This window comes from Protopterus annectens, chromosome 4.part1 (genome assembly GCF_019279795.1).
Source record: "Protopterus annectens isolate FY-2018-M chromosome 4.part1, PAN1.0, whole genome shotgun sequence".
Taxonomy (NCBI): Eukaryota; Metazoa; Chordata; order Ceratodontiformes; family Protopteridae; genus Protopterus; species Protopterus annectens.
Genome location: NC_056734.1, coordinates 394,224,018 through 394,243,834, shown reverse-complemented (window position 1 = coordinate 394,243,834; position 19,817 = coordinate 394,224,018). Strand labels below are relative to the sequence as shown.

Below are 19,817 nucleotides of genomic sequence, written 5' to 3'. Positions count from 1 at the left end.
GTGCTGGGCCTGTGAGAGGGGGGCTTGGCAGGCACAGGTTTGGAAGTTTTGGCTGCTTTAGCCCTGGCAAAGGCCTTAATAGACATAGCTGGAGGAGGCCTAGCAGCTCCACGTGCAGGAGTAGAAATATCTAGTGGAATGGTGTCTGATAAATCCTGTGAAATCGCAACAGAAGGCCGGATTTCAGAAGCCGTTTCTACCAGAATAGAAGAGGCCTCGGTAGAAGGCAAGTTATCAGCTGAAGAAAGAACCGCTTGCTTGGTTTCGGCCGAAACCGAGACACTCGTGGATTGCTTAACCGCGGTTTCAGCCGAAACCGCGGACCGCGAGTGTCGGTCCTTTTCTTTGCGTTTTTTAGTTATTTGCGTAGTCGGAGGATCCGACAGCATAATGTAGGCAAAATCGGAGCCGAAAATCTGTTCAGCAAAGTCCGAGCGACGTCTAAGCGTCCGCCGGTTAAAAGAAGCACAGGCTAGACAAGCTGCTACGTCGTGGTCTGGGCCTAAACAATGTATGCAATAGGAGTGGAAATCTTTATGAGGTATTTGTTTCCCACAAGATAAACAGTTATTAACTTTCTCTGACATCGGCTGAGGCAAGAAAGAGTCCCCAACGGGGTACTTAGCTTTATAGAAGTCAGTATTCGGTAGTAGTAATCTCTGGATATGACCGACCGGCACTTGCGAACAGCTTCTGCTTGGCCACGCGGCAAGAAAGACTGGGGAAAATGGCGTCGGCTGATGCCTTTATACCCGAATAACTGCCGCAATGACGTCGGGTGAAGTGCGACACCAGCCGAAGCCAGACCCAGACTTTGGAATCCGGCCGACCGAAGGGCTGCCTGACGACAGGACAACCCATTTGTAAGGACTGCAGATGCATCCTTGAAGGACATCTGGATGTGGCAGAGGTAAAGATGTTACGATTTGCACTGTGTGTGACTAGGATGGACAGGATTAGGAATCAGTATATTAGAGGGTCAGCTCAGGTCGGACAGTTTGGAGACAAAGCAAGAGTGGCGAGATTGCGTTGGTTTGGGTGCTGAGGAGGGTTGCTGGGTATATTGGGAAAAGGATACTAAGGATGGAGCTGCCAGGTAAGAGGAAAAGAGGAAGGCCTAAGATAAGGTTTGTGGATGTGGTGAGAGAGGACATGCAGGCGGTTGGTGTGAAAGAGCATGATGCAGAGGACAGGAAGAAATGGAAATAGATGATCTGCTGTGGCGACCCCTAACGGGAACAGCCGAAAGAAGATGATGATGATTATTGTTGGATGTTGGGAATGTTGTGGTAATTTGACCTGGACGGAAAAGTTTATTTATGGATTTCCAGAAGAGTTTTGGGTTATTTTGGTGTTTATTTTGGAGGATGTTATATGTTTGCTTGTCATGTTTTACTTAGTATTTTGCACTATTCTTCAGTTGCCTGAAAAGTTGAAATGTATTTCATGTTCTATTTTTGAGCCACTCTTTCCAGGCTTTGTCATGCTGTAGCATACATTTTTAGTTTCTTTAGTTAGCCATGCCACAGGCTCGGATTTGACCCTTTTAGTATGTACTGAGATCTTTTCCTTTGGGTATGTAAGATTTTCTGGGGGTAGGTTTTTTTTGCAGCCTTGAGCACCTGAAGCGTGTCCTTAAACTGGTGTCTGAAAGGGATTAAAATTTTATCATCCACAGTGTAACAAAAAATAAAGTAATCCAACCAAGAATCCAAAAGGAGGAGGCAGAAGTGAAGCAAAGATTCTTTTATTCCACAACGAATGCTTTCGTCCAAATTACATAGATTGCATCAGAAAAAAAGTACAGTTGTGTACACTTACCATAAATGTAGATGTTCGAGTGTATTCACTGTTGCAGTCATCACATTTGGGTTATCCTGCCAGGGTAGCCCTCGGCCGGCCCGAATAGCAGAGGCTTAGTATTTCTGCGTCGATTGCTGTCACTTCAGGACTGACATCAGGTCATCGGTAGTATAAAGTAAGGCAGCTGACGCCATTACATCAGTCTTTCTTACCGTAATTGTCAGGAGCCCCCAAGTGGGAGCCAGGTTATGGAGGAAGAACCTCACCAGTAGAAAGTAAATACCAAAATGTCCCTTGTAAGAAGAGAGAGAGAGAGACGAGGGGGATGGAGGGAGGGAAAACAGGACTGCAACAGTGAATGCACTAGAACATCTACATTTATGGTAAGTGTACACAACTGTACTATGTTCTTCATGTTTCACTGTTGTAGTCATCACATTTGAGTTGATTCCTGAAGCTGAGGAAAAGGGTGGAGGCAGGCAAGGAGACTATGGGCTGGCTAGGATGGCCTGCAAGACTGCAGTGACAAAGCCTGCCCAGTATTTGGAGAAGATAGGCAGGTGGTAATGCTTGGTGAAAGTGTGAACAGATGTCCAGGTGGCAGCCTCCAGGATGTCCCTGGTGGGGACTCCTCTGTGGAAAGCTGCAGAGTTGGAGGCTGCTCTGGTGGAGTTAGTACTGACCCCCTTATGGGGAGGCTTTACGTGTTGCTTGTAACAGAAATGGATGCAGTGTGCTATCCATTTAGAGATTGTTTGGAGATGGCTTTGCCCTCTGCACCTGCAGCAAAGCTAACCAGCAACTGGTCAGACTTTCTGAATGATTTAGTCCTGTCTAGATAGAATCTGAGCTGTCTGTGCACATCTAGAGAGTGCATAATCCTTTTCCCCTGTTTCTGTGGGTTAGGAAAAAAGGTGGGTAAATGAATGGATTGGTTGAGAGCCACACTGGACAACACTTTGGGCATGAAGGATGGGTTAGTCCTGAGGGAAACCCTGCCAGCATGGAAGATGATGAAGGGCTCCACAGCCATGGGTGCTTTGCTTGTAGCTCGGAGACCCTTCTAGCTGAAGTGATGGCCAGAAGAAATGTTGTCTTCTAAGACAGAAATTTTAACTCTGCTGAAGATGCTGGCTGGAAGGGGGCAGGGTGAACACACAGTTAAGGTCCCAATCTGGGGTAGGTGCTCTTCTTGGTGGCCTCAAGTTGCTAGCCCCTCTTAGGAATTGCTTGATCAGAGGGTGCGAGAAAAGGGGCTGCTCAGTGCGGAAATGATCAGAGATAGCAGAGGTATGAATTTTAATAGAGGAAAAAGAGAGACCACTGTGTAGCAGGTCAGCTAGGGAATCCAGGATGAGAGGGAGGGAAGACTGTGCCATATCAGCTCCCTTAGCCTGAATCCAGGTGCAGAAACCTTTACATTTGTCAAACTTAAGACTTTCTAGTGCTAGGGCGTCTGGCCTCATGTATAACATCTAGTACCTGTTTACTGAGGTTGGCAGATTGATCAGTGGTTAGGGAAAGTCAAGCTGCCAAATTGAGGGTCTGCAATTGGGGATGCATGAATTTGCCTTCCCTTTTGGTGAGGAGGATTGGGGTCTGAGTGAGATGCCATGGTGACAGTGGGGACAGGCTGCGCAGCAGTGGGTACCAGTGCTGGCAGGGCCTGTCAGGAGCAATAAGAATTGTCCTTGGTTTTTCCTCCCTTCTTTTGAGCAATACCCTGGCAATGAGAGGTAGTGGAGGAAAGGTACAGACGGATAGACTGACCCAGGGGAAGGTCAGGGCATCCACTTTCCAAGCCATGTTGTGATGCTCCCTGGTGCAGAACCTGCTGAGCTGATGGTTGGTGTGGGAGGCAAAGAGGTCGACCCTCAGGGTGCTCCATTTCCGAGTTATTAAGGTGAAGGTTCTTTTGTCTAGCTGCCACTCGTGTGGGTCCAGAAGATTTCTGTCAAGTGATCTGCCATAGAATTTAGAGAACCTGGTAGGAATTGTGCTAACAGGTGTAGTTTCATGGCAGAGACTGTGTGCCAAAGGGTCATGGCCAGCCTGCATAGAGGGTAGGAGTCCCTCCCTGCTTGTTGATATACCACATCACAGTGGTGTCTGTTTTGATCAGGAGAGCCCCGGGGAGAGAAGGGGCCTGAAAGCTGTCAATGTGTGCTGGACAGCTAACATCTCTTTTTGGTTGATATGAAGATGAATTTGCTGTGGGCTCCATTGGCCCTGTATGCACCTGCCATCCAGGTGTGCACTCCAGGCATAGTCTGATGCATCTGTGGTGAGGGTCTGGTCAGCGGGGGTAGTGAGAAAGGTAGTCCCTCATGGGAGCATGCTGCTGCCCACCAAAGAAAATCTTTCCTGAGGCAAGGTGTCATATAAGAGTTTCCAGGTCTTGAGAGTGTTGATAACAAAGTCTTTTTAGGTACCACTGAAGTTTCCTCATATGCAGTCTGGCATATGGTGTGAGTATAATGCAAGATGCCATGAACCCCAGACCTTGCAGGATTTTCCTTGCAGATAACTGGGGTCTGGTGGCTAGTTGAGAGAAGTAGGCTGTCATGTAAGTTTGCTTTTCTGGTGTAAGGAATGCCATCTGGAATGCTGTGTCCAGGATTGCTCCCAGGAATATAATCCTTTGGGTGGGTACTAGTTTGGATTTCTTTTCATTGATAGTGTACCCTAGGGAGGTCAGTAGGGACTTTACAAAGACCAGGTGCTTCAGCAGCTTTTCCTGACTGTCTGTCTGAATTAGGCAGTTGTCTAAATATGGGTAAATTTGGATATTCCTTTATCTGCAAAAGGCAATGGCCAGAGCCAGACATTTTGTGAAAACTCTGGGAGCAGTAGATAAGTGAAAGGGAAGTGCAGAGATCCTGCCCTGAAACTTGGGTATTTCCTGCATGATTCCCTGATAGGAATGTGGAGGCAGGCCTCTTTTCTTTTAGGTCTAGGGTGGCTAGCCAAGCACCCTTGGACAGCATAGGTAGCAATTGTTGGAGGTTGAGCATTTTGAATTTTGGTATCACCAGGAATGTGTTTAAAATGGACAGATCAAGGATGGGGTGCCAGGTGCCCTCTTTTCTGGGTACCAGAAAAAGTCTGGAGTAGAAACCTTGGCCTTTCTGTTCTGCAGGAAGGGCTGACTGAATGGAATCCTCTGCATCAGAATCATCATATGCAGAAAGGGGTTGCATGTCTTCATCTTCAGATGCATCAGAGTCATCCGACTCCTGTTCAGACAAAACTACTGCGGACAAATCTCTTTTTCTTTTGGAAGGGGTAGCTTGGCTTCCCCTGATAAGCATTATAAGGTCTTCCACCATTTTAAGCATTTGAGACCAAGGCAAGGAAGCAGGTGCCTGAGAGCGGGTTGTTGGTTTCTTGGGTGTGGTTCGTACCCTAGGCCTTAGAAACGTGGTAGTTTTATAAAGAACAGTAGACACGAAAGTCTGTTTGTGTCGAGAATCGCTAGTGCGAAGTACTTCCTCGGAAGCTGGTGCCTGCTCAGCGGCTCCAGACCCATCCAAGGGAGAGACAACTGCAGGATCCTTAGTCGAATTAGAGTTTTGCAGCATACCGGACTCCGAAAGGGTCTCGGTAGCGGCCTACAAATCCACAGAAGCAGGCATCAGAGGCTGCAGAAGCACCTCATTGAAGACCGGAGAACTAACAACTAGTTTAACAAAGTATCGTCGGTATGTTTGGACCTGTGCGGTCTGTCTCTGTCTTTATCCTTATGTTTTTTCGGAATATCTGCTGTCGGATGGCTTACCGAAGCCATATCAGCATTCCAGGACTGTAAGCAAAAATATCTAGCTACAATAAGGGCCCGATGACGTATAGTTCTGGCATTGAACAAAGCACAAAAGTGACAGCGGAGGACATCGTGGTTTGGGCCTAAGCAAGTGATGCAGTAAGAATGAAAGTCTCGGTGTGGTATTTGCTTTCCACAGGCGACTTTTTCTGACATCGGTTAGAGCAAGAAAAAGGATCCCCAATGGGGTACTTCAATTCAGATGACGAAACTCAGGTAGAGGCCGACCAGCACTCATGCACACTGCTTTGGGCTCCGTGGCAAAAAAGACTGATGTAATGGCGTTGGCTGCCTTACTTTATACTACTGAAGACCTGGCGTCAGTCCTGAAGAGACAGCAACCGACGCAAAAATACTAAACCTCTGGTGTTCAGGCCGGCCGAGGGCTACCCTGGCGGGGATAACCCAAATGTGATGACTGCAACAGTGAAACACAAAGAACATCTGCCATTGTGCACACAACTCTTTAAATACAAGTAACAAGAAGCTAGTTGATTAGTGTGCCCTCTCTGCAGTTTAAAGAGCCCTTTACAGTTTTTTTTAAAACCATACACATTAAGTCATAAAAATAGAATTAATTTGTTGTGTAGCTCAAATGCTTGTTAAGTAAAAACTCAAACACCTGTTGTTATTGTGCAGAATACACTAAGCCTCTAAAAACCTTAATAATTGAAAAATATTAGCTATCAGAATACAACTGCAAGAGTATAAATACTTGAACAGCAGTTCCTTCACAGTTAATTTTTTCTAACTTTGCATAAACAGGATGAAAAAATGTACTTAGTAAACATGTAAAAGCACACCCTAGGCATTATTTCAAATACTGTTACTGATCATGTTGACCTAGGTTGCATAGGGGGTCCAAGTGATGATTATTTAGAGTACAAAGAACTCAAATGGCAAATTAGATGTAATGCCACGGAACCACTGGGCCTAAATGAGAATGTTTCCCTAGTCAGCTTCTTGAGGTTGAACTCTGCCTATTATCTGTAATTAAGTGTAGCAAGGTTAACCTTTATACAGGAACTTGAACAATTATTTCCACAATAACAGTATATAATGTGTTCTGTTTTATGTCAGATGTATTTCTCTGTGGTTATGGTTATGTGTTTGTTAGTTTTAAATTTTTTCCTTTTTCCTCATTATTTTGATTCATAATGTGCCTACATATATTTACACGCCATTGTGAATTTTTTTGTATATGGACATGGCTATTCTGTTTAGAACACAGGTTGGGTGGGGGTATACATGATTTTACAACGTTAGAAAAAATAAACTGTGAAGGAACTGCTGTTCAAGTATTTATATTCCTGTGGTTATATTCTGATAGCTAATCTTGTTCAATTATTAAGGTTTTTAGCAGCTTAGTGTGTTTTGCACACTAAACAGGTGTTTTAGAGTTTTTGCTTAAAAAGAATTTGGGCTACACAAAAAATGTATTTGTATTACATAACTTAGTGTATATGTTTTTTTCAAAAAACTGTAAACGGTTCTTTAAATTGCAGAGAGAGCACACTAATCAACTAGCTTCTTTGTTAACTTGACATATGACTTGTTACTTGTATTTAAAGAGTTGTGTGCACAATGGCAGTTTTTTCTGATGAAGTCCATGTAATTTGGATGAAAGCGCACATTGCTGTGGAATAAAAGAATTTTGGTTTCACTTCTGCCTCCTCTTTTTGGATCATCCACTGTGTCATGCTGAGAACCTGTAAGTTGAGATGAACCAGAGTGTTCTTCTTCTGTGCAAGTCCATTTTGTAAAGCAACTGAAGGTGATGACTCTTGGCTAGATGAAGAAGGGGTAAACCAGTGTGGCCTGGGCCAGAAGAGAGTCACGAGCAAGATTTGTGGTCTGTCCCACTGGGTCTTCAGTAAAACCTTTGGGATTAAAAAAAGAGGGGTAGGGCATAGATGCACTTCAACTCCCAGCTGAGAGATATGGCATCTGTACTCTAGGCCTAGGGACACAAAGTCCTGGAGCAAAATAGCTTAAGCTGTCTGTTCTGAGTGGAAACAAACAGATCTTTTTGAGGAATAACCCATCTGTCAACTATGTGCAGGAAGATATTCCTGTTTAGCATCCATTAGTGAGGGTCTTCCATGGACCTGCTTAGAGAATCTGTGAGTACATTGTCTTCTGATGGGATGCACACCACCTGAAGGGAAATGTTTGTTTTTATATCCTGATCCCATGCCAGAATAGCTAGTGTGCACAGATGGTAGGACTTGGATCCCCTGTAATCTGTTGATATACCACATCACTCTGTGCTATCTGCAAAAATCTGAGGACCTACATTCCAAATGTGAGAAAACACATGAAGGGCTCAAATAACAGCCCTTGTTTCTATAACACTGGTGTGCTCCCTCGCCTATCTGGGGAACCACTAGCCCCGAACTGATGAAGAGCCTTTTCAGACTCCCCAGATCAAATATGATGCATGTATGTGCAGTTCCTGATTAGGAGTGGGTAGGCAAAAGGGAAGAGACAGATTTAGTTGAATTTGGGATATCCACTAAAGTAATTATTTCTTCAGAAAGTGAAAGAGTAGGGTTTGGAAGTCCACAGTGGATGATAACGCTGACACCATAGAAATTTCAGGTTGCTACAATGCATCCCAGATCTCCCTTGCAGTGGTGGATAGGAGGAAGAGAAGGCACTGAAAGAAGGTGGAGAGGGACTGCACTTTCTATTGCGGGAGAAGAGTCTCATCAAGAAAATCAGACACTTGCAGGTGGTTAGAGAAGATTTTGAGAGATTAAGGATAAAATCCCAGTCTTTCCAGAAGTGAAATTTTGAAACTGAAATGCAGGCAAAGGGCATCTTGGGAGGTAGCCAGCATAAGATGATCAGACAGATAAGGGACGATTTGCATTCCTTGAGTTCTGCAAAAGGCAATGATTCTAATGAGTCACTCTTTGAAGACCTTGGTAGTGATAGACAAAACAAAGGGTAAAGAATCCCATAAAAAGGCAGAAGACCTGAGAAGTTTTCTGCAGATGGGGTGAATGGGTATGTGCAGGTATTCATTCTCCAAGTTTAGGGTGCTCAGACAGACCTGAAGAAGGATGAAAGGAAGGAGAGTTTGCAGTGATAGCATCTTGAAAGATGGTACCTCTACAAAGGTGATGAGATGAGATAAATTCAGAATAGGTCTTTAAAGTAACCTGTCTTTTGGGGACCAGAAGAAATCTTGAATAAAAGCATCATACTAGATGCTGAAATGGCACATGTTCTATGGTGCCCAGGTAAATAGCCCTGTATTAGAGGAGGAAGTAGGTGCATTTGACTGGAAGGAGGAAGAGGAATACCTCTCAATGAAGGAATTTTCCTCCAAGATATCTTGTAACCTTGTTGAATGATAAATAATACCCATTTGCCTGTAGTGATGAATTCTCAGGCTGGAAGGGACATGGTTAAGCCTTTCTAACAAAGGAATTGCTGCACTGAGGATGGCAGGAAGGAGCTTACAGTAGATAGTCAGGCTGACTTACCTAGAAAGGAAGGTTTCCTAGACTTGGAATCTGTGGTAGGCGTATCATGAAATCTTTTCCTGGGCTTTTTCATGCTCTTCTGAATCTGATCCCTGTGGAGAAAGTAAGTGGGCTTAGCTGGGTAATTTCTTTGATACCTAGGGCACTGAAGAGGGAAAAATTTGTTTAAAACCCTGCATCATTCTTCTCTTTCATGGTCTTGAAAAGCTCTGCTGCAGAGGATCCAAACTAAGCTCCCTGTGAAGGGCATAATCCAAAAGCTTGGCATTAACATCCTATGGGAGGGACTGTAATTGTAGACAAGTACATCTTTTTAAAAGTGATTCAGCAGCAGCAGCACTGGAAGAAGCCTCTGTAACATCACAGCTGCATTTAATGGAATATCCTGGCAACCTATGCAACTTGCCCAAGGCATAGAAATCATTTGTCGCTTAAAATCAGAAGCCGCAGAGTAAGCTATGACCTTATTTAGATCCTACAAAAATGGCAAAATAGTATTTAGTCATTTGAATTTCATGATTTAATGCTCTGAAAACAAGTGTGTCACAAGGGTCTATTTTAAATCAGCGAACGCTTAAAAAAGCAAACGTTGATTTATCGACCCTCTTTAAGCGAAAGTTGAAAATCCTGAACACTTGGATCGGCGATTTTTTTTCCCAGGGAAAAAATCGCTGGGCTGTTTTCAGGACTTTGCCATTTCCTCCACTGTGGTGCGATCTCGGAGTTGGTATATTTAAGTTGGGAGGAATGAAGGTCACCAGTACTAAGATGGAATATGTGTGTGTGAATGAAAGGGAGGATAGAGGAATTGTGAGGATGCAGGGAACAGAGTTGGCAAAGGTGGATGAGTTTAAGTACTTGGGATCAACAGTTCAGAGTAATGGTGAGTGTGGAAGAGAGGTGAAGAAGAGAGTACAGGCAGGGTGGAGTGGGTGGAGAAGCATATGAGGAGTGATTTGTGACATACGGGTACCAGTAAGAGTGAAAGGAAAGGTCTACAAGAGGGTAGTGAGACCAGCTAAGTTGTATGGGTTGGAGACGGTGGCACTGACAAAAAGGCAGGAGTCAGAGCTGGAAGTGGCAGAGTTAAAGATGTTAAGACTTGCACAGGGTGTGACTAGGATTGACAGGATTAGGAATCAGTATATTAGAGGGTCAGCTCAGGTTGGACGGTTTGGAGACAAATTCAGAAAGGCGAGATTGCATTGGTTTGGACATGTGCTGAGGAGGGATGATGGGTATATTGGGAAAAGGATGCTAAGGATGGAGCTGCCGGGTAAGAGGAAAAGAGGAAGGCCTAAGATAAGGTTTATGGACGTGGTGAGAGAGGACATGTAGGCGGTTGGTGTGACAGAGCAATATGCAGAAGACAGGAAGAAATGGAAACAGATGATCTGCTGTGGTGACCTCTAATGGGAATAGCCGAAAGAGAAGAAGTAGGGGGGTGTGTGGTGGGCAAAGCCCCCCACTTTATATTTACTGTTTTGAAGTTTGTTTGTTTTTTGTGGAACAGCAATTTTTTTCCCTGGGGGAAAATAAATCGCTGTTCCGAGTGTTAGGGATTTTAAGCTTTCGCTTAAAGAGGGTCGATAAATCAGCATTCGCTGATTTAACATGGACCCTGTCAGAAGTATAAACCTACTTCCCATACCTGTCAATGGCCTTACTGATCAAAACAGATGGCAAAACATTAGTTATTGCCAGAAGCTTAGAATGGTTTGTCAGCAGAAATGGAGAAAGCAAGAGGATCTGCTACCAGATTTTTTAAACAAATGTAAGGTCCTCAGTTACCTTATAAAACCTATCAGACTTCATGGGTGCTGGAGCCTGGGAATCAGGAGAAGTAGAAGTGGATGCAAATGCATCCAGGAAGGCCTCCAAGACTGACAGGACAGGAGAAGACATAGAAGCCCCTACCTCCAGCAAGTTATATCTTTTTTGTACATTGGACACCTGCTTTGATCAATCAAAGTGCTGCATCATCTTTTTCTTACAGTTTCCCAAAGGAGATTTCATAAAATGGGGCAGTCAAGAGACGATATGTCCTCATCATCAGAGGCAAGCTGACCTGGAAGATGCATCTGTGATGACTAAACTATGAAGTCTTCATCAAATCAGATTCCTCCTTCTTCTGAGATGAAGATCATGCTGTCTTATTTGAAGTGGGAGGGAAAAGAGGGGTGTTTCAGAGATAAGATGGCCTTGTATAGGCCATTTGAAAACAGCATCAATTACCTTACTTGAAATTTCTGAATAGGAGAAATAGTTTCAGTTTTTTGTTTCTTTTTCTTGGGGTTGACATCTGCTGCCATAGAGCATGGCAAATCTAGAACCCTGACATACCTCTATCAAATCTCCAGAAACCTCTTCCCATGCAAGAATATAAAGAATGCCATCTGAGCCCTCTGAAATAATCACCCTCAGCTCCTCCTTTTCGATCGTATCAGTATGAAAAGTCTCATCAGATGTCACCATACTGGCTTTGTGTCGGGTTACAGTTATGGGTGCCTGAGAAGCAGTCGGATGTACCACAGATTCTTCCAGCATATCTCAGTAAGTACATCTAAATCAGACTGAGAAGAAGTGAAGTGATTGCTAGAAGGAAGGCTGTTTTCCAAGAAAGGAATTTCAAGTCTGCATTTGCAGCTGGCTCAAAGGGAGGTAGAGTGAGCTTTTCCAATACAAAGTTAAGGTCCCAGGCTGGAGTAGGGGCTCTCTTGGGTGGTCTTAAGGTTTCGGCCCCTCTGAGGAATTGCTTCAGCAGTGCATGAGAGAAGAGGGGTGGTTCTGTATTGTAATGAGCTGTAATGGCTGAGGCATGAATTTTGATGGAAGAAAAGGAAAGGCCCTTGTAAAGCATCTCAGTTAAGTATTGAAGAATATGGGGTAAATTGGGTTGCTGCTGTGCCCATCCTCTAAGTTTGGCTCCAGGAACAGAATATTTTCCATTTTTCAGCATAGGATTTTCTAATACTAGGCCTCCTTGCCTCCATAATGACATCCATCACTTACTTATTGCGGGATGGTAATGGAAAGATCAGGTAATTAGCCAGGCTGCCAGGTTTAGGATTTGAAGCAGTGGGTGTAGAATCTGGCCCTCCTGCTGGGACAGCAGGGCAGGGATCTGAGGAAGGTGCCATGGTGCCAGCAGTGACACACTGTGCAACAGGGGGTACCAGTGTTGGCATGGCCAGTCTGGCGCAATCAGTATTGTTCTTGGTTTGTCCCGTTTGATCTTTAGTAGTACCTTGGAGAGGAGAGGCAGAGGGGGAAAGGCATAAACTGATAGGTTTTTCCAGGTGAAGGACAGGTCCTCCACTTTCCAAACTTGTTTGTGGGGAGTCCTTGTGCAGAATTTGTCCAATTGGCAGTTCTTGGGGGAGGCAAACAGGCCTATCTCTAGGCTCCCCCATTTGTTTTTCAACATGTTGGATATCTTTGGTTTCAATTTCCACTTGTGTGGGTTCATGAGATTACTGTTTAGGTCATCTGCCAGTGTATTTAGCTTTCCTGGCAGGAATTGAGCCTGTAGGTGCACTTGGTAGCTCAAGGCTGTGTTCCGCAGAGCCATGGCTAGTCTGCAGAGAGGCTATGAGTGGGTTCCCCCCTGCTTATGTACCACATAACAGTGGTGTTGTCTGTCTTTACCAATAATTGTCCTGGACGAATGTGGTCCTTGAAGGCTGTCGGAGCATTCTGTACAGCTAACATTTCTTTTTGACTGATATGCAGGTGCATTTGATTTGGGTTCCATTTGCCCTGAATGCACTGCCCTGCCAAGTGAGCCCCCCATGCATAGTCTGATGCGACTGTTGTTAGGGTTTGGGTAGCAGGGGGTACAGTGAATGGCAGTCCCTTATTTTGGTGGCAGGCCCCTGCCCACCAAAGGAACTCTATCTGTAGACAAGGTTGACAGGAATCACTGATTCTAGAACCTTTGAATATTGACACCATAGGCTTTTTAGATACCATTGTAGTTTCCTTATATGCAGCCTTGCATATGAAATTAATAGAATGCAAGAAGCCATGAACCCCAGGGATTGCAGTATCTTCTTTGCAGATAGCTGGGTCTTTGTGGCCAGTAGTTTGAAGTAGACTGTCAAATGAACTTGTTTCTCTAGCGTGAGGTAGGCCATCTGGGAAGTTGTATTCAAGCTTGCTCCCAGGAATACAATTTGTTGGCAGGGTACAAGATGAGATTTCTTTTCTTTTATGGTGTACCCCAGAGATGTCAGCAATTTCTTTACAAATGCCAGATGATTTAATAGTATGTCCTGGCTTTCTGACGGAATTAGACATTCATCCAGGTATGGGTATATTTGAATATTTCTTTGCCTGCAAAATGCAATGACTGGAGCTAGGCACATTGTGAATACCCTGGGCGCAGTAGATAAGCCAAAGGGCAGTGCAGAGAAATGATGGTGTATGTAGCCTGCTCTGAAGAGTAGGTACCTTCTGCAAGATTCCCTTATTAGGATGTGCAGGTATGCTTCCTTTAAATCCAGTGTTGCTAACTAGGCATCTTTGCCTAGCATGGGAAGCAGCTGATGAAGAGTTAGCATCTTGAATTTTGGGATTACCAAAAATGTGTTTAGGACTGACATGTCCAGGATAGGATGCCAGGAATTGTCTTTTCTGGGTACCAGGAAAAGTCTTGAATAGAAACCTTGCCCCCATTCTTCTTCTGGAACAGGTTGAATAGCCCTGATGCTTAAAAGAGAGAGAGAACTTGCTTTTGAGCCTCTGCCCACTGATTTGGGGAAAGATCTGGCCAACCATTTGGGGTTGGTAAGTAGTGGAAGTGGAATCTGTATCCTTGGGAAACTATATTTAAAATCCATTTGTCCTGGGTAATGAGTTCCCAATTTTTTGCATGCAGGGCAATCTTTCCCCCTAAAGGAACAGTCAGTTGAGCAGGGTATGGAAGGTTTAAAGTTAAGTCATTGAGACAGTTTTCCATGGGGGGGGGGGGGGGGGGTCTTACTACTCCTTTCTTTGGAAGTGGGTGCCTCCCACTGCTTAAAGCCTGAGAGTACCTTGGGACTGAAGCCTGTGTGTTCTGCTGGTTCCGAGTTTGGACTGAGAAGGCTTGGAAGAGGCAGGAAAGGACCAATTCTTAGAGGGCCAATGCCTACTAAATCTGGAAGGCTGTACTTGCAGGAAATATTTAACAGTTTGCATAGATTTAGCTTTTTCCTCCATCTTTTTAAGTAATTCTTCTGCTTTGTTGCCAAACAGGCGGTCTTGGTTTAAGGGAGCATCCAGTAATTTAGCTTTAACATGATCTGGCAAAGATTGCTCCTTAAGCCAAGCATGCCTTCTAAGTACAGACCCAGTGACAGCAGCCCTGCAAGATGCCTCTAATGAATCAAAACCACATTGCAAAGTATGTTTTCCAACTTGTTCAGCAGAATGCATTAAATCCTGTAAATCTTTATTTTCAGCACAGTCAGGAATCAACATTTTCTGTTTAAGCAATCCAATAATATGCTGCTGATACTTTAACATATGAAACTGGCAGTTTAAGGCCCTAATGGCCAAGGTTGCAGAAGTGTATACCTTCTTACCCCATCTATCCAGCGCCCTGGAATCTCTATCAGAGGGGGTTGGATTTTTGGCAGCAGTATCCTTAATGCCCTTGGGTCCCTGTGAAATGGTCTCAGGATCCGCAGTAGGATTTTTTAAAGAGGAACTTGTGAGAGACAGGTACCCTGTAATACCTATCAGGTTTTCTGAGAGTAGGAGGTAAAGAGTCAGGGGTCAGGCTAGATTCTGAGAAGGCATCATCTACAATGTCCAGTACAGGAGGGATAGCTAAAGGCCTGTATTGAGGCAGGAGTAAGAATTCCCTAAGCCCCTTTTTGGAGTCAGAGTAATCCTGGCTTTCCCAGCAAAAATGCTCCCTAAGAGTATGCAAGGTTTCACCAAAAGAAAAATCCTCTGGAGGGGGAAGCAGAGGGAATGGAGTCCTCTGCATCAGAATCCTCATAGGTAGGTAAGGGCAAATCCTGGCCATCAAAGAAAGCAGAAATTTCAGAATCCTGATCAGAAGAATCAGAAGGAAAATCTGTCCTCGGTCTCTTAGAGGGGGAAGGGTGGCTTCCCCTGATTAGAGTAATAAGGTCTTCAGCCATTCTTATCATTTGTTTTTTAGGCATAGGGGGCCTGACCATGCGGTCTGGGCATCGGTTTTCTAGGCATGGATCGAGTTTTAGGCCTTGAAGAAGAAGATGGCGTCAGTTTAGTATGCAAGTCAGTAGGCCTGACTACACACTCAAAAGCCGGTGCCTGCACAACGGCTCCGGACCCATCCAAGGTACAGACATCCGCAGGTTCCACAGTTGAAGAAGCATCTCGCAGCATAACAGACTTTGAATGGGTCTCAGTAGAGGCCTGCAAATCTGAAGTAGTGTGTATCAGGGGCTGCAAAAGCACCTCACTGTGTACCGGCAAACTGGCAACTAGCTTAGGAGAAGCGTCGTTGGCAGCTTTGGAACTATGTGGTCTGTCTCTGTTTTATCTTTGTGTTTTTTCGAAATGTCGATAGTTAGGTGGCTTACCAAAGCCATTTCTGGATAATTGAACAGAGTACCAAAATATTTAGATGTGTAAATGAACCAACGACGAATAGTATGAGGTTTGAATAAGGCACAAAACCAACAGCAAGGTACGTCATGGTCTGGGCCTAAGCAAGGAATGCAGTGCGAATGAAAACCTTTATGAGGTATTTGCTTTCCACAAGAAATAGAATTGTTAACTTTTACTGACATTGGTTTAGAGCAAGAAAAAGGATCCCCAACGGGGTACTTAGCTTAGTTGAAGACTTCGGATCTGAAACTCGAAAATGAAAATTTCAGGAGTCGGCTGACTGGCACTTGGAAACTGCTTCTGCTTCGGGCACCTCACGGCAAGAAAGACTGGTGTAATGGTGTCGGCTGCATGCTTTATACCCCTGACTACCTGACATCATGGAAGATGAAACAGCAACAGACGCAGGACCCAAGACTTTAATAATCAGGCCGACTGAGAGCTACTGCAAGCAGATAACCCCCAAATGTGATGACTGGAACAGTGAAACATGAAGAACATTTTGGGAACAGCTGCTAGGGAATGAAACAAGGAAGTTATAGACTACAGCAACTGCTAGGAGAGGTGGAAGCATGGATGAACAGCAGGAAATATTATAAGATGAGCAGACAGAAAGATGGGCAGCCTAAGGGTACTAGCACTACAGTAACATACAAGAAAAAACATTGTTGGTAATGGGGAATGATTAGGTTTAATAAATCAACCCAAGTATCACCAAAAGAAGAAATAGGTTTATAGTAGCTTCATTATGAAATGAGCTTAAGGGCAAACAGGAATCAAGTGTTTTGCTAGCATTAGTGAAAAATAAAGGACACAATAAAGTTTAATGAACTTTTGAGTACATGAAGTGTTACAGGGCAATTGTGGTTAACCATTACCTTTGTAACACTGACACAAGAATTACTCAGGTGTTCTTTCCAGTTTTTCCTGAAGGTAAACATTCATCTCATTTGGACACAGATAGGTACACCCTTTCATTTAGCTAATGCAACCATTACAACTGTTTAATATACAAATGTGGGGATACAGAATGAGCAATTAACTCTTGATGGAAAAGGAAACAGCTACTGACAGCATGAAGACCACTTTAAGAACAACAAACATTAAACCAGACACAGGGCCTTACATCAGGTTCCATACCTTTTGCATGCCTGCTTCAAATTTGCTGCCATTGGACAGATGGCCATTTTGATGTTCCTTTCTGACACACCCTTTCCCCATCTATTTGGTTTCACATCGGCAAAGAGGTAAGTAACAAGTAAGGCCTTCAAGCACTGAACAACAGTAGCAGAGTGTTGTTAAAGAACTGCTGGCACTGAATTTAGTTTGAAATATCATATCCAAATTTTGCACAAAACAAGCAGAGACTGAAGGGACTAGTTTTGAGAAATAATGGCTACAGAGACACAATGAAGGCTTGGGTAACACCAGTCCACCAATTTTCCCAGAACCCAAACAAGCTATATGCATTTTCATCCAATAAAAGCAAAGAAATTTTAAGACAAACTAAGAAGATAGTACAGAGGTCTACAGCATGCCTTTTCAATAGCTACTTGAATTTTATGCACTCTGCTGGCTTAGTGAATGCATGCTACCCAACAAAATGATAGCACCCATTCTACTTACCTATGACAAAATAAAGATCACATGCAGTGGGACTATGCATAGACTTTTCATGAAAAAAGACTTGCAATGAATGACAACTCAAGATAATCCTAACAATGGTGAAGTTAACCGTCCTGCATGAACTGTATTAAACAGTATTGTTTTTTTCGTCTACTTAATTATCTAATTTCTCTGTGATGTGAGCAGAAGCTGAAAAAATCAGTAATAGTTAAATGCACAGATATTCCAACTAAGCTTTGTGAAGAGGTAACATAAGTGCAGTAATTACTGGACACAATCCAACAACTTTTTTAATCAATCTGGTGACTGCCAGTTCTTATTCATGTTATAAACAAACAAGCTATTTATATTTTAAATGTGATATACAGCTGAACAGAATGACACCTTTGACCTGATAAGGACGTGGGTTTCATAATGCTCATTAAAAGACATTCTGAGATACAAGCCATATGAGACTTGTATGAAAATTATACTACAGTACCTTCAACTGAAGGTTCATGTATGTATCAGGCAAATAGAACAATCAGGACTGAGTTTACAGAACCACCTCTTACATATAGATTAAAAGTCCTTTAGAATGAGAAATTACACATTTTAATAGCTGAAATTTTAAAAGCAGTGTTAAAGGGGAACTTTAGGAACTCAAAGGTTCCAGTCAAAAGTAAATCTGTAAAGTGATGTAATTGAGGAATATACAAAAACAGCAACCAGATGCCAAGCTATATATAAATAGTACATGTTGTCCCAGAAAGTCAGTGTTCTTACATACATTAGTCAATTTGCATTTTCTTTTTCCTTTGCAGTTGTGCAAGGCTAATAAGCTAAAAAGGGAGATCATTTAAGGACTTCAGAATTCCATACACAGAGACACACCCACACATATTAATATACACATGCTTATATGCAAACACATTTCATTTGCAATGTAGTGCAAAGCATTTTTTTACAGTTTCTATACATACCATTCAGCAGTTAAGCAAAATGTTTAATGACATCCAAACCAACAGGCAATAATTTGTGAAGCCCATTTTTATAATACTTCTGGAGAAATAATGGCATAGGTCACATGACATTCAATATAGCTGGCAGGTAAATCCTACAAGTTAATTATCATAGTTAAAAAATCAAAATAAAATATATTCTTACCATCATCTCCAACAGACTGAGTTCCTTGTTTGTATGGATTATACTTTGGTTTGGGTGCTACAATAGGGGCAAATTTCTTGGGTGTTTGCTGTGTAGACACAGAGATACTTGGAGTACCAAATGATGGTGTGGTCTCCATACGCACATGGCTGACACATTCTCCAGGGTTCTTTGGAGGCAGCCAGGATGGATGAGACATGACTGTCAACTAAAACAGAATAAAAAATAACAACTGTTTTCTTTTGCATTAAATGATACCTTTTTTAAATAAATACTGATATAATCCATTTACATAACAGAAAATTAACAAAGTAATTAACTACAAACTTGCAGTCCTATTCAGAAATGGCCTTCTATGAGGAAGACATACCTTTTGGAAATATAGCATTTATATAACTGCTCTATAATTCCACTGAGGGAAAGTATTTAATTTTTCATTATCAAAGAGCTAAATGACTAAACCGGTTAAACCAAATAACAGCACAATGTAATGCTCACAAGAAGAAAGCAACCTGAAGAAGAGCTAAATAATTGCTCACAAAACAAAACACAGATGCTAATATGTGACCAGTCTAAAGACTGTCAGTGCACAACACTAATTTTGCTGCAGTTGTTGTTGTCTTTCGGCTTTTCCCAGTTAGGGGTCGCCACAGCGGAATTCCAGTCCACTAATGATTGGCAGTAGATTTTCACGAACGCCGAGGTGCCAGCTTGACATTCAACCTTCAACGAAGGCATACCCATTTACGCATGTCTTTTGAACGCCCACCCAACCACGGGGAAGACATGCAGACTCCACACAGAAGGCACTCCCCGCACTCCAGCCAAGAATCAAACGGGAGAACCTCTTGCTGTGAGGCAACAACGCTACCACTGCACCACCGTGGAATTTGTACTAATTTTGCTGCAGTGTGAAACATAATTCTGAATTATTGCTGGGAAGTACAAAGACATAATACTATGGCTTTGGAACAACAGATTTCAATCCGATAGGAAAGACATAAGTAATAATGGTAAGGTGAGAAGAGCAAGCAGAAAGGGAGATGGCCTTAGGCACCAGCAGACCCTGCGGTTGCTGGGGGCCCCCAATCACAGCAAGTTATTTTATTTTGATATTTGTTACTTGTTTATCAAACAAACAAAATATAGTAAAGCAATCATGTGTGCTTAATAAACCAGGTAGGTAATAACAACTCTTGTATCTCCTTTACAATTCAAAGATATCTCTGGATATAGTAACAGAGTTTTGTCAAGTTACAGACTTCACAATTTAATTAAATATTTTACTGCTGACACAGTGCCCTTGACTTGGCTAAATTATGGTGGTAGGCATACCTTCC

General features: G+C 43.1%; 1 protein-coding gene across 5 annotated transcripts in view; it reads right to left on the bottom strand.

Annotated features, from left to right (window-relative positions):
• The window catches only part of LOC122800880 (LIM domain containing preferred translocation partner in lipoma), a 3,822,027-nt gene that overhangs the window by 2,568,367 nt on the left and 1,233,843 nt on the right, over nt 1-19,817 (bottom strand). For all 5 annotated transcript variants that reach the window (XM_044070213.1, XM_044070214.1, XM_044070215.1 and 2 more), the window contains one exon: nt 18,478-18,685. In XM_044070213.1, coding sequence (XP_043926148.1) covers nt 18,478-18,676 — 199 coding nt within the window. In that variant the 5' untranslated portion in view covers nt 18,677-18,685. The remainder of the gene's footprint in view (nt 1-18,477; nt 18,686-19,817) is intronic.